Here is a 14,815-nt window from a genome sequence, read left to right on the forward strand (position 1 = left end):
GATCCCCCCTCCTGTCCCACACTCCCACCTCTTCCCCCTTACTCCCTACCCCTACCATTTGAGACACACAGACACACACATCATTTTGCAACATGTTCACTTTATTTTCATCACCATGGGGCATACCCTTTGGGGTGTAAAATGTACTCTATACCCGGTTGGCTACTTATCTGGGGTTAGACCTCTGGAGACTTTTCAGATAGCCTTGAGGTTTCTGCCCTTGCCCGGGAATTACTGACTGCCCAAAGAGACACTGGAGAAGCTGGGGGTCTCCTTGCCCTTGTGGTCCTACTGTGGCTCATTTTGATTGAGTTCCTCCTTCGGCTGGTCAGAGTGGCTGGATAGTGTTGGCCCACTCCATTCCTCAGGTTTTTTTGAAGCGGTGGTCTTTTAGGGAGAGTCTTTTGTTCCTGGAACTTCCTTGACGGGTCCTTTTTCCCTTCCGGGTTGTCTTGGGAACCTGGAAGGACAACAGGGAGATCAAAGAAGGGCACTGGTTTGGGGAAGAGGATGGAGGAGGGGTGAGAACAGGGGCTTCATAGAGAAATGGTACAGGCTGGGGTGGGGGTTGTGCCAGGGGAGGACAGGGTAGGAGTCAGAGCTTGGGTAGGCCGTTCACTTTGATAAGGCTTCTGGGCCAGGGTTGAGAGGATGCTTTCCACGTTCTTGCCTCTTTGGTGTTGGTGGGTGGTTGTTGAACAATGAGCTGGAGGCTCGTGGTTTCCCGGACATCTTCACCAGACCAGCGTCTCTCAATAGTCTACTCCAGTCCACCTGGTCTCTCCATGCCTCCTCCAGGACAGTGAAGGCAGGCCAGCAGGCTAGAAACTCACACCGCATTTTTATGTTAGTCTTGTGGTAGAATTCCTTTTCCAGGAAACCTTGGTCTTTTCTCTTAACACCTTCAACTAATTGGATGAGACCCATCCACATTATGGAAGTTAAACTGCTTTCCTTAAAGTCAACTGATTGTAAATGCTGATCACATCTACAAAACACCTTCACAGCAATATCTAGACTACTGTTTGACCACACAACTGAGCAGTATAACCTAGACAAGTTGACACATAATACTAGCCATTGCACATATCTTGCACCATACAGAAATGTAACTCAAAATGAACTACGGACTTTATATGTCAAAATTACTTTTTTTTTTTTCTAGGAGGAAAGAAAAAAATTGTGTTACCTGAGGTTATGTCTTAGTCAGCTCAGGCTGCCATAACAAAATGTCATTGACTGAGTAGCTAAAACAACAGAAATTTATTTTTTTTTTTTCACAGTTTTGAAGTCTGGAAGTCCTAGATCAAGGACTGGCGGGGTTGGCTTCTGGTGATGGCCTTATTCATGGCTTGCAGATGGCCCTTTATTAATATGCCCATTCTTGGCCTTTCCTCTGGGCATGTGCAGAGAGAGAGAGAGAAAGAAAGAGAGAGAGAGAGAAAGAGAGAGAGAGAGAAAGAGAGAGAGAGAGAAAGGTCATGCAGGCACAAAAGTACTTTCTTCTGTCTCTTCTCCCTTCTTATAACCAAACTAATTCTATGGGATCAAGGTCTCACCCTTCTGGCCTCTTTTAACATTAATCACTTCCTTAGAAGCCTCATGTCCAAATACAGACACCCTGGGGCTGAGGGCTTCAAAATATGAATTTGGTGGAGGACATAAGCATTAGCAAAGAATAGACACATAGACTAATAAAACAGAATAGAGCTCAGAAATAGACCTGCACACATATAGTCAGGTGATTCACAACAAAGGCAATAATGGTGAAAGTACAGGTTTTCCAACAAAAGGTGCCTGACCAATTAGACATCTATATACAAATTATAATAACCTGGACATATCCTTACATATTCCATGAAAACTCACTCAAGATACATCATAGGTCTAATGAAAAATGCAAAAACAATACAACCACTATAAGAAAACATAAGAGAAAATCCACATAACTTTGAGTTTGGTGATGAGTTTTTAAATTCAACACCAAAAGCATGATCAAGGAAAGAAAAATTTGCCAAGTTGATTTTATTAAAATAAAAATCTTATGCTCTTCAAAGGGCAATGTTAAGAGAATGTAAACAGAAGCCACAGTCTAGCAGAAAACATCTGTGGTACACATATGTGACAAAGAACTTGTCTCTACAATATATACGAATTCTTAAAGCTCAATGAGAGAAAAAAATGAAAATAGTCAAAGATCTGAACACACACTACACAAAAGAAGATACACACATGGCAAATAAGCATAATAAAAGTACTGAGCATCCTTTGGCATTAGATAATTGTGTACTAAAATGAGATACCACTACACACCTGTTAGAATGTCCAAAATCCATAAAAAACCAAAACAAAGAAAACAAAACCAAGACCAATTGCCAGAGAAGATGTGTAGCAACAGAAACTCTCCTTCATTGCTGGTGGAAATGCAAAATGGTACAGCCACTTTGGAAGACAGTTTGGCGTTTTCTTAAAAAAATGAAAATAGACTTAGCACAAGATTCAGCAGCCATACTCAATCAATTTACTCAACTGATTTGAAAACTTATGTCTACATAAAAATTTGTATATGAACGTATACAATAGCTTATTTCACAATCACCAGAAATAGAAGCATCCAAAATGTATTTCATCTGGTGAATGGATATAAATATATACATATATATATATATGATTAACCAGACATTGATACTACTGCTCCTCAATGAAAAGAAATAAGTTATAAGCCACACAAAGTTATACATGACTCTTCAGTTCATTATGCTAAGTGAAAGAAACCAGTCTAAAAAGGCTACATAGTATAAGATTCTATTTATATGACATTCTGGAAAATGCAAAATTATAAAGATGAAAAACCTATCAGTGGTGGCCATGGGGTTTATCCGACAAGCACAAGGGATTTATCAGAGCAGTGAAACTAGTATGCATAATACTGTAATGGCGGTTGCATGCTTGCTTTGGTCTGAATATTTGTGTTGCCACAAAATTCATCTGCTGAAATACCAAGGTGATGGTATTAGGTAGAAGGTGGGGTATTTGGAGAATGACTAGATCATGAGAGCAGAGTCCTCATGAATGGGATTAGTGTCTTTATAAAACAGACTCCACAGAGATCCCTTACCCCTTCTTGCATGTGAGGACCTAGGGAAAAGGCAGCTGTCTAGGAACGAGGGAGCAGGTCTCCACCAGACATGAACTCTGCCAGCACCTTGATCTTGGACTTCCCAACCTCCAGAATGTGAGAAATAAAGTTGTGTTGTTTATCAGCCACCCAGTCTACACTATTTTTGTTATGGAAGCCCAAACGGACTAAGACAATGGCACGAGGCATTTGTCAAAACTCATAGATCTTTACAGCACAAACAGTGAAGCTTAATGTATGTAAAGTCTAAAAGTAACTTAAGAGGTTGGAGAATCACGGGACGGCAGGTAGAATGTTACACACACACACACACCTAGCTGTATAATAGATATATGAAACCACCACAGCAAAGCAAGTGGGGGGAAATGTTAACATATTTTGTACTCCATCAAAGAAATATAGATTTTATAAAGTATAAGTTGGCCAGATAAGTGTGTAAAATAGTTGAACATTTGATAATCATTTAATTTTTTAGATATGAAAACTATTGGCTTTTTGTTTTAAAAAAAATCCTTATCTTTTAAAAATGCATATTAAGTTATTTAGAGATGAAATGGTATAATGCCTTAGATTTGCTCCATATTATTCCAGCAGCTCATATGCAGGTAGACGAGTGTTTAACTGGAACCAGATTTGCTGTGTATTTAAAGATGTTCATGCTCGGTATCAAGTATCCTGGGTTCATTATATTAGTTTCTGTTATTCTGTATGTGTGAAGGCTTTCCCTAATAAAACTTTTTTTATCATAAATATGCCATTAAAAGTGAAATCCTAAATGAAACTGACCACTTTGTAGAAATAAAATAAATAAGTAACCAAACTGATCCAAAGAGGAAAAGAAAACTTTTAACTATACAAACAGAAACTGTACAATATTCCAAGCTCAAGCCACTCTCCAACGTTCCAGGTTAGACAGCTTTGGAGGCCAATTTTACCAAATGATCAGGGAAAACTAACCACCGACTTATATCAACTCTTCCAGAACATACAAAAGATTGACAGTTGTTCAATTCATTCTCCCAGGCTAGCCTTCCTGGACTTAAAAACCAGATGAGGACCACATACCTCCCCTGACGGAAAAAGAACACATCAAGTAAGCTCTCTTACACAGCAGTAAATATCCTACATAAATTAGTAGTATAGTAAACGAATAAACAGGCTCTGCCCAAGGAAATAAAATATGATTTAACATCAGAAAAAAAACTATTTCATTGTGATTCCTTACATACAAAATGGAAGAGAAAAAAATTTGATCCTGCCAACAGGTACAGAAAAAGCTTTTTAAATAAATCTAATATGAATTCATGGTAAAAAAGAAAATATTTAGGTAACCTATACTGAAAGAGAACTTCTATTTCCTAAAATCAACAGCAAACATACTTAAATGTCAAATGTTCGAAGAATTATCATTCAAGTCAGGAATGAGAAGTAGATGTAGCCTATTATCTCTACATTTGAAATCAAGATTGAGACACAGAGAGCTATAAGTACCAAAATGAGTAAGTGGTATGAATATTGGAAAAACATGTAATGTTTAGTGATAATACCATTAACTATCTTGAAAATTCAAAGGAAAAGGCATGTGGAATATTCAAGTGCATCGGCCTTCAGAACGAGGTGTGCAACAGATTACCACAGCAAAATCAAAATCTTCACCTCATGAAAGCAATAACTAACTACAACAATTAATAGACAATATGCCATTTGCAATAGCAACAAAATCCAAGAATTACCTGAATAGAAGTCTAATAAAAATGTATAAGTTGTTTATAGAGGCAACTATCGAAGTGTACTGACATATTCAGGAAAAAAGAGCTTGACATACATAGAGGAGTATAACATATTCATTCATGGGGAACACAACAGTGTAAAAATGTAAGCTCAGCTTAAATTATTTACAATTTAGTGCCTTACCTGTAGCCGCCGACATTACAAGCAAATTTGGGCTGCTGTGCTCTGCTTCCCAAATCAACCCTGGAAAATTATAGAATGGAAACAGAAAGTGAAAAACCAGTATCAGCAAGAAAATCTACATAACAAAACAGGGCCAGTCCAGGGTGAGACTGAAGACCTTGTTGAGCTGGTACTTGTGTTTGACACTTGCCATGTCGGTTAGAGGGGGGTTAGAGGCAGAGATTTTGGTGAGGTTTGTACCCTGCCTAGACGGCAGATGACAGAATGGGTAGAATAAAAGTTTTAAATTTTCCACTTCACTTCATTGCACAATCTGAGGCAGCCCCTGAAAACACGATGCCAAGAGCCCTAGGTAATAGCAGGACACCAGGAAAATTTGGTTGGTTAAGGCAGTATGACCCCAGAGTTCTGCTAATAACAACCTGGAACCAACATAGTGGGAGAGGAATTACGTTTTAGAAAAAAATTCCTTCAGCAGAACACAAAGACTGGAATAGAAGTAGATTAGGATAATCAGAGTGAATCATGCATACTAAGTGTTAAGTGTTAGTTCATAGAAATAAATATATATATTGCTACCTACATATATACTTGGAAGATATGTAAACCCTATTTCTTCAATTCAGAGAATAAATCATTTAGGACCAAAGGTTTGCCAAGTGTAGCTCTGGCTGGGGAGGGGCCCCTGTGGGAAGGTGTGTGTCTTCTCCCAGAGGCCGCTACAATCGTGGGAGCTCCTGCCCTGCAGGGAGCACCTGGCCTGGGACTCGCAGACATTCTGTACAAGGGGTGCAGCTGTGCAAATGCACAGAGGTGACAGAAACAGAGCAGCTCCTGCCCATCACTTTATCCAAAAGCCGGAGATGAGGAAGAAGACCCTCCTGAGTGAGGACTGAGGGTCCACACCGCCCCCACCCCCCACCACAGAGGGACCACAGAAGCCAGTCAGCCCCTCTTGTCAGCCCTGGTAAACTTAGGCAATGATGTCACCCCGACCGCATCCCTTCCCCCAATGCCACTTCAGGGGGACTCAGAGTCAGAGACTTGGTCTGAGGGGAGCAGACACAATCTGCAGAGAATGGCGGTCCAGGCTCAGCCAGGCATCCAAGTCAGGACCAAAAGCCCCGGAGGTCATCCCGGAGGGAGGACCAAAAGCCCCTCCCACCCCTAACTCCCCCGACCCCACCAGGATCTACAGCTTCAGGATCCCCGTCCCTATCCCTACCCGTACCCCCAACACCATCTTCATGCTTACTTCCACCTCCATCCAGATCCTCATCCAGGAAGAATCCAGTTCCACCCCTGCAATGAACCCAGGGAAGTCACAGGGCCGGATGTGACGCCACTGACTTGCGCATTGGGGGTCAGAGGGCAGCGAGATTCTCGCCCTGAGCAATGGCCTGATGTCGGCGGAGGGAAGCAAGCCCAGGCTCGGTGAGGAGGCGAGGTAAGACGCTGAGGGAGGACTGAGGCGGGCCTCACCCAGACAGAGGGCCCCAAATAATCCAGCGCTGCCTCTGCTGCCGGGCCTGGACCACCCCTCAGGGGAAGACTTCTCAGGCTGAGTCACCACCACCTCACCCCGCCACCCCCTTCCGCTTTAACCGCAGGGAACTCTGGCGTAAGAGCTTTGTGTTACCAGGGCAGGGCTGGTTAGAAGAGAGTAGGGCCCAGGCTCTGCCAGGAGTCAAGGGCAGGGCCCTGAGAGGGGACTGAGGGTAACCCCCCTGCACCCCCACCACCATTCCCATCCCCCAACACCAACCCCACCCCCATCCCCCAACACCAACCCCACCCCCATCGCTCAAACATCAACGGCACCCCCAAACCCCGATTCCCATTCCCACCCCCATCCTGGCAGAGTCGGAGCTTTGCGCCTGCAATCAACCCACGGAAGCTCCGGGAATGGCGGCCAGGCACGCAGCTCCTGACGTTCACCTCTGTGGCTAAGGGAGGGAAGGGGTTGGGTATCGTGAGTACGGCCTTTGGGATGCAGAGGAAGGGCCCAGGCCCTCCTGGAAGACAGTGGAGTCCGGAGGGCTCCCAGCATGCCAGGACAGGGGGCCCACTGTACCCCTGTCTCAAAACTGAGGCACCTTTTCATTCAGCCGCGGGAATCTTAGGGATCCAGACCCACTTCCGCAGGGGGTTGGGGCCCAGCCCTGTGAGGAGTCAAGGGGAGGAAGAAGAAGGAGGACTGAGGGGACCTTGGAGTCCAGACCAGTGAGAACCTTGGGCTGGGGAATCCTGGGCACAGTGGCCTAATGTGCCCTGTGCTCATTGCCCCTTCAGGGTGACAGAGAGTTGAGGGCTGTGGTCTGAGGAGTGGCACTTCAGGTCAGCAGAGGGAGGAATCCCAGGATCTGCCAGACCCAGGATCTGCCGGACCCATCATGAGGACTGAGGATACCCCCGGCCCAGAAAGAAGGGACTCCACAGAGTCTGGCTGTTCCTTATTCTTAGCTCTGGGGGAACCCCATCAGGGATGGCTCTAATTGGCAATCTCATTTGTGCCACAGGCAGGAGGTTGGGGAACCCTCAGGGAGATAAGGTGTTGGTGTAAAGAGGAGCTGTCTGCTCATTTCAGGGGGTTGGGGGTTGAGGAAGGGCAGGCCCCGGCAGGAGTAAAGCTGAGTAACCCACAGGAGGCCATCAGAAGCCTCACCCTAGAACCAAAGGGGTCAGCCCTGGACAACCCACCTGGGAGTGACAGGATGTGGCTCCTCCTCACTTCTGTTTCCAGATCTCAGGGAATTGAGGACCTTTTCTTCAGAGGGTGACTCAGGTCAACACAGGGGCCCCCATGTAGTCGACAGACACAGTGGTCCTAAGATCTACCAAGCGTCCAGGTGAGAAGCCTGAGGTAGGATTGAGGGTACCCCTGGGCCAGAACGCAGACAGGGGGCCCCACAGAAATCTGCCCTGCCCCTGCTGTTCCCTCAAGAGAGCCTGGGCAAGGCTGTCTGCTGAGGTCCCTCCATTATGCTGGGATCTTTGATGTCAGGGAAAGGGAGACCTTGGTCTGAAGGGGCTGCACTCAGGTCACTAGAGGGAGGCTCTCAGGCCCTAGCAGGAGTAGCTGTGAGGACCAAGCAGGCTTGTCACCCAGGACACCTGGACTCCAATGAATTTGGACATCTCTCGTTGTCCTTTGCGGGAGGACCTGGTTACGTATGGCTAGATGTTGGTCCCCTCATGTCCTTCTGTACCGTATCAGGGATGTGAATTCTTGACATGAGAGTTTCTTTGGCCAGCAAAAGGGCGGTAATAGGCCCTGCAAGGAGAAAGGTGAGGGCCCTGAGTGAGCACAGAAGGGACTCTCCACCCCAGTAGAGTGGGGACCTCACAGAGTCTGGCCAACCCTCCTGACAATTTTGGGAATCTGTGGCTGTACTTGCAGTCTGCACCCTGAGGCCCGTGGATTCCTCTCCCAGGAATCAGGAGCTCCAGGAACAAGGCAGTGAGGCCTTGGTCTGAGGCAGTGTCCTGAGGTCACAGACCAGAGGGGATGCAGACAGTGCCAACATTGAAGGTTTGCCTTGAATGCACACCAAGGGCCCCACCCGCCCCAGAACACATGGGACTCCAGAGCGCCTGGCCTCACCCTCCCTACTGTCATTCCTTCAGCCTCAGCATGTGCTGGCCGGCTGTACCCTGAGGTGACCTCTCACTTGCTCCTTCAGGTTCTGAGGAGACAGGCCGACAAGGAGGACTGGAGGCTCCGGAGCAGCACTAGCTCCTGCCCACACTCCCGCCTGCTGCCCTGACTGGAGTCATCATGCCTCTTGAACAGAGGAGTCAGCACTGCAAGCCTGAAGAAGGCCTTGAGGCCCAAGGAGAGGCCCTGGGCTTGGAGGGTGGGCAGCCTCCTGCCACTGAGGAGCAGGAGGCTGCCTCCTCCTCCTCTATTCTAGTGGAAGTCACCCTGGGGGAGGTGCCTGCTGCCGAGTCACCAAGTCCTCCCCACAGTCCTCAGGGAGCCTCCACCCTCCCCACTACCATCAACTACACTCTCGGGAGCCAATCCGACGAGGACTCCAGCAACCAAGAAGAGGAGGGGCCGAGCACCTTTCCTGACATGGAGATCGGCTTCCAAGTAGCACTCAGTAGGAAGATGGCTGAGTTGGTTCATTTCCTGCTCCTCAAGTATCGAGCCAGGGAGCCGTTCACAAAGGCAGAAATGCTGGGAAGTGTCATCAGAAATTACCAGCGCTTCTTTCCTGTGATCTTCAACAAAGCCTCCGAGTACGTGCAACTGGTCTTTGGCATCGAGGTGGTGGAAGTGGTCCCCATCGGCCACTTGTACATCCTTGTCACCTGCCTGGGCCTCTCCTATGATGGCCTGCTGGGTGACAATCAGATCATGCCCAAGACAGGCCTCCTGATAATCGTCCTGGCCATAATCGCAATAGAGGGCGACTGTGCCCGTGAGGAGAAAATCTGGGAGGAGCTGAGTGTGTTGGAGGCGTCTGACGGGAGGGAGGACAGTGTCTTCGCGCATCCCAGGAAGCTGCTCACCCAAGATTTGGTGCAGGAAAACTACCTGGAGTACCGGCAGGTGCCCGGCAGTGATCCTGCATGCTACGAGTTCCTGTGGGGTCCAAGGGCCCTCGTTGAAACCAGCTATGTGAAAGTCCTGCACCATATGCTAAAGATCAGTGGAGGACCTCACATTTCCTACCCACCCCTGCATGAATGGGCTTTGAGAGAGGGGGAAGAGTGAGTCTGAGCACGAGTTGCAGTGGGGGCCAGTGGGAGGGGGTCTGGGCCCGTGCACCTTCCAGGGCCCCATCCATTAGCTTCCACTGCCTCGTGTGACATGAGGCCCATTCTTCACTCTTTGAAGAGAGTAGTCAGTGTTGTTAGTAGTGGGTTTCTGTTCTATTGGATGACTTTGAGATTGATCTCTGTTTCCTGTTGGAATTGTTCAAATGTTCCTTTTAACGGATGGTTGAATGAACTTCAGCATCCAAGTGTGTGAATGACAGTAGTCACACACAGTGCTGTTTATATAGTTTAGGAGTAAGAGTCTTGTTTTTTATTCAGATTGGGAAATCCATTCCATTTTGTGAATTGTGACATAATAACAGCAGTGGAAAAAGTATGTGCTTAGAATTGTGAAAGAATTAGCAGTAGAATACATGAGATAAAGACCTCAAGAAGTTAAAAGATACTTAGTTCTTGCCTTATACCTCACTCTATTCTGTAAATTTGAAAAAAAAAAAAAAGACATGGATACCTGGATATGCTTGGCTTCTTTGAGAATGTAAGAGAAATTAAATCTGAATAAATAATTCTTCCTGTTCACTGGATCATTTCTTTCCCATTCACTCAGCATCTGCTCCGTGGAAGGCCCTGGGTTAGTAGTGGGGATGCTGAGGTAAGCAAGACTCACGCCTACCCATAGGGTTGTAGAGTCTAGGACCTGCAGTCATATAATTAAGGTGGCGAGAAGTCCTATAAGATGTAGAGGAAATGCAAGAAAGGGGTGAGGGTGTGGGGCTCCAGGTGAGAGTTGTGGAGTGTAAATGCCCTGAGCTCAGGGCATTTAGGACTTTGGGAACCTGCGGTTCCTTCTGAAGGAGATGACTCTAATGAAGCTGGGTGGGTCCAGGGCCAGATTCTCAGTGGATGAGAGAAAAGCCTGGAATGGAAAGCAACTCTGAGTAGTTTATTTCAGATGGGGGATGAACAGAGAGGAATCTCCACCTGGGGCTGGAATGGAAGGTGTCCTGTGCTTTTGTCCCACTGCTGTTGAACACAACCCAAGATCTAGGTGATGAAAATCTATCATCTGCAAGGGTTTCCTGAGCAATATGGCTGAATTTCCCAGAAGGGTGACCCAGAAGCCCCTGGCCAGGTGCTTTTCTGCTGCGCAAGGAGAGCCAGAGCTGACTCCATTAAAAGGGCATTCTAACTAGGTTATCTCAAGTGCAATTTGACCAATTGTAAGCACAGGCTCGATTTTGGATGGTAACAAAATGGATGAAAATAGTGTTTTGGGTGGGAAAGCAGCTGGGAGAGAGGGAAGGAATTGGTCTTTGACACACATTCTAGGAGTTTTGAGTTGCACCTGGCTGGGCAAAACTCCCGCACACACAAAGTTTGAAGTGCATTCTCTAAGAGGAAATACGTAACTGAATTTTACAAGTGAAGCTTCCTTTTTGGGCTAATTATTCCATGTCCTATTGAGCTGTATGTTCTCTGATGACTCCTGGACAACAACAACAACAACAGCAAAGTCCCAGAGTGTTAGTGCCTAGGCTTTAAAAATATTGGAAATAACAGCCATCTGCCATTTGTTAAACTTCTAATTTCCACCAGGCCCGGAGTTTCTGTTGCTCCACATCTTCACTGGCAATTGGTCTTGGTTTTGTTTTCTTTGTTTTGCCTTTTCATGGATTTTGGACATTCTAATAGGTGTGTAGTGGTATCTCATTTTAGTACACAATTATCTAATGCCAAAGGACACTCATTATTTTATTATGCTTATTTGCCATGTGTGTATCTTCTTTTGTGTACAGTGTGTTCAGATCTTTGACTATTTTCATTTTTTTCTATCATTGAGCTTTAAGAATTCGTATATATTGTAGAGACAAGTTCTTTATCACATATGTGTACCACAGATGTTTTCTGCTAGACTGTGGCTTCTGTTTTCATTCTCTTAACATTGTCCTTTGAAGAGCATAAAATTTTTATTTTAATAAAATCAACTTGGCAAATTTTTCTTTCCTTGATCATGCTTTTGGTGTTGAATTTAAAAACTCACCACCAAACTCAAAGTTATGTGGATTTTCTCTTATGTTTACTTTTAGAGGTTGTATAGTTTTTGTATTTTTCATCAGGTCTATGATGTATCTTGAGTTAATTTTCGTGGAATATGTAAGGATATGTCTAGGTTATTGTAACTTGTATATAGATGTCTAATTGGTCAGGCACCTTTTGTTGGAAAACCTGTACTTTCACCATTATTGCCTTTGTTGTGAATCACCTGACTATATGTGTGCAGGTCTATTTCTGAGCTCTATTCTGTTTTATTAGTCTATGTGTCTATTCTTTGCTAATGCTTATGTCCTCCACCAAATTCATATTTTGAAGCCCTCAGCCCCAGGGTGTCAGTATTTGCAGATGAGGCTTCTAAGGTAGTAATTAATGTTAAAAGAGGCCGTAAGGGTGGGAGCTTGATCCCATAGAATTAGTGTAGTTATAAGAAGGGAGAAGAAACAGAAGAAAGTACTTTTGTGCCTGCATGACCTTTCTCTCTCTCTCTCTTTCTTTCTCTCTCTCTTTTCCTCTCTCTCTCTGCACATGCACAGAGGAAAGTCCAAGAAAGGACATATTAATAAAGGGCCATCTACAAGCCAGGAATAAGGCCATCACCAGAAGACAACCCCACCAGTCCTTGATCTGGGACTTCCAGACTTCAAAACTGAAAAAAGATAAATTTCTGTTGTTTCAGCTACTCAGTCAATGGCATTTTGTTATGGCAGCCTGAGCTAAGACATAACCTCAGGTAACACAATTTTTTTTGTTTTCTCCTAGAAAAAAAAAAGCAATGTAATTGTGACATATAAAGTCTGTCGTTCATCTTGAGTTACATTTTTGTATGGTGCAAGATATTTGCAGTGGCTAGTATTGTGTGTCAACTTGTCTAGGCTATACTGCTCAGTTGTGTGGTCAAACAGTAGTCTAGATGTTGCTGTGAAGGTATTTTGTAGATTGATCAACATTTACAATCAGTTGACTTTAAGGAAAGCAGTTTAACTTCCATAATGTGGATGGGTTTTATCCAATTAGTTGAAGGTGTTAAGAGAAAAGACCAAGGTTTCCTGGAAAAGGAATTCTGCCACAAAACTAACATAAAAATGCAGTGTGAGTTTCTAGCCTGCTGGCCTGCCTTCACTGTCCTGGAGGAGGCATAGAGAGACCAGGTGGACTGGAGTAGACTGTTGAGAGACGCTGGTCTGGTGAAGATGTCCAGGAAACCACGAGCCTCCAGCCCGTTGTCCAACAACCACCCACCAACACCAAAGAGGCAAGGAAGTGGAAAGCATCCTCTCAACCCTGGCCCAGAAGCCCTATCAACGTGAACGGCCCATCCAAGCTCTGACTCCTACCCTGTTCTTGCCTGGCACAACCCCCACCCCAGCCTGTACCATTTCTCTATGAAGCCCCTATTCTCACCCCTCCTCCATCCTCTTCCCCAAACCAGTGCCCTTCCTTCATCTGCCTGTTGGCTTTCCAGGTTCCAAAGACAACCTGGAAGGGAAAAGGGACCCACCAAGGAAGTTCCAGGAACAAAAGACTCTCCCTAAAAGACCACCGCTTCAAAAAAACCTGAGGAATGGAGTGGGCCAACACTATCCAGCCACTCTGACCAGCTGAACGAGGAACTCAATCAAAATGAGCCACAGTAGGACCACAAGGGCAAGGAGACCACCACCTTCTCGAGCGTCTCTTTGGGCAGTCAGTAATTCCAGGGCAAGGCCAGAAACCTCAAGGCTATCTGGAAAGTCTCCAGAGGTCTAACCCCAGATAAGTAGCCAACAGGGTGTAGAGTACATTTTACACCCCAAAGGGTATGCCCCATGGTGATGAAAATAAAATGAACGTGTTGTAAAATGACGTATGTGTCTGTGTGTCTCAAATGGTAGGGGTAGGGAGTAAGGGGGAAGAGGTGGGAGTGTGGGACGGGAGGGGGGATCCTCTACAATTTCTTTAAATTCAACTTGCTCTTCGTTCTTTGGTTTCCTATGGTGAAAGTTTTGGTTATTGATTTTAGATTTCATTTTCTAATATAAACATTTAAAATACGCTATACATTTCCCTCAAGGACACACTTTAGCTGAATCCCATTTTTGTATGTATATTTTTATTTTCATTCAACTTAATGTATTTTTAAAATTCTCCTGAGACTCCCTCTTTGACCCATAGGTTATTTAGGAGCATATTTTAAAATTTCCAATATTTGGGCATTTTTCAGATATCTTGGTGTTTGGGTTTGAGTTTAATTGTATTGTGGTCTAAGAAGAGGCTTTCTATTATTTCTATTCTTTTCAATTTGTAAGCTTTGTTTGATGGCCCAGAATACCATCTATCTTGGGAGATATTTCATGCACACTTGAGAGGATTGTTTATTCTGCTATGGTTGAATGCGGTGCTTTTCTTATTCTTATATTTAGTCAGAGTAGTTAATGGTGCTTTTCAGGTCATCTATATCATTCCTGGTTTTCTGCTTACTTTTTCTCCTAAGTACTGAGAAACAAATCAAAGAGTTTTGAGAAATGTTTAGTCCCATGAAACCACAACCACAGTGAAGGTGAAAAATATATTCATCATCCCCAAAAGTTTCTTCCTGTCTTCTTGCTGTCAAACCATCTCTTCAGTAGAAGTGATCCAAGGTGAGCAGAAGTGAGCATCCACCAACCAAAGAGCATTTTCCCTGTTAACAAAGGCAGGTAGGCATAGAAAGCAGCAGTTGCTTTCACACACAGGCAGCATCCAGGAAGAAAACCAGATCAATTGTGTCACAGAAGGAGAGCTTTCTGGCCTGGACACAGGCTGTCGCTCCCTTTCTTGCACACTGCCAGTCCCCAAGTCTGGCTCTGCCTTCCTGGCCTCCCTGGCTCAGATGGGCGATTCACACGACCTCACCATATCCCCCCACTCCCTGCAGACCGAATTAAGGGCCTTGGCACTTTCTTTTCTTTTGTTGACTTGGTGTTTCCTCAGCATATATTCAATAAAAGTTTTCTGTAGGAA

General features: G+C 45.1%; 2 protein-coding genes and 1 pseudogene across 7 annotated transcripts; 2 read left to right on the forward strand and 1 right to left on the reverse strand.

The window, feature by feature from the left end:
* Positions 1-80: 80 nt before the first annotated feature.
* LOC129476142 (chondrosarcoma-associated gene 2/3 protein-like) lies at positions 81-6,391 on the reverse strand. Of its 4 annotated transcripts, XM_055268788.1 has the most exons (5): positions 6,309-6,359; positions 5,633-5,848; positions 5,054-5,113; positions 671-821; positions 81-460 (listed from the first exon to the last, which is right to left on the reverse strand). In XM_055268788.1, exons 3-5 carry the CDS (start codon positions 5,067-5,069, stop codon positions 391-393), a joined length of 237 nt encoding a protein of 78 aa, XP_055124763.1. In that variant the 5' UTR covers positions 5,070-5,113; positions 5,633-5,848; positions 6,309-6,359; the 3' UTR covers positions 81-390. The 4 variants fall into 4 exon arrangements, with proteins under 4 accessions (XP_055124763.1, XP_055124762.1, XP_055124760.1 ...); XM_055268787.2 differs by lacking the exon at positions 5,633-5,848 and having other exon boundaries at positions 6,309-6,391; XM_055268785.2 differs by lacking the exons at positions 5,054-5,113; positions 5,633-5,848; positions 6,309-6,359 and having other exon boundaries at positions 620-1,155.
* On the forward strand, positions 6,348-10,360 carry MAGEA12 (MAGE family member A12). 2 transcript variants are annotated; one of them, XM_055268783.2, is made up of 3 exons: positions 6,348-6,500; positions 7,797-7,902; positions 8,737-10,360. In XM_055268783.2, exon 3 carries the CDS (start codon positions 8,832-8,834, stop codon positions 9,774-9,776), a length of 945 nt encoding a protein of 314 aa, XP_055124758.1. In that variant the 5' UTR covers positions 6,348-6,500; positions 7,797-7,902; positions 8,737-8,831; the 3' UTR covers positions 9,777-10,360. The 2 variants fall into 2 exon arrangements, with proteins under 2 accessions (XP_055124758.1, XP_055124759.1); XM_055268784.2 differs by lacking the exon at positions 7,797-7,902.
* Positions 10,361-12,825: 2,465 nt separating this feature from the next.
* LOC129476143 (chondrosarcoma-associated gene 2/3 protein-like) lies at positions 12,826-13,675 on the forward strand (annotated as a pseudogene). Its single transcript, XR_010119717.1, has 2 exons — positions 12,826-13,088; positions 13,299-13,675. The product of XR_010119717.1 is annotated as a chondrosarcoma-associated gene 2/3 protein-like (transcript).
* Positions 13,676-14,815: the final 1,140 nt, after the last annotated feature.

This window comes from Symphalangus syndactylus, chromosome X, assembly GCF_028878055.3.
Source record: "Symphalangus syndactylus isolate Jambi chromosome X, NHGRI_mSymSyn1-v2.1_pri, whole genome shotgun sequence".
Taxonomy (NCBI): domain Eukaryota; kingdom Metazoa; phylum Chordata; class Mammalia; order Primates; family Hylobatidae; genus Symphalangus; species Symphalangus syndactylus.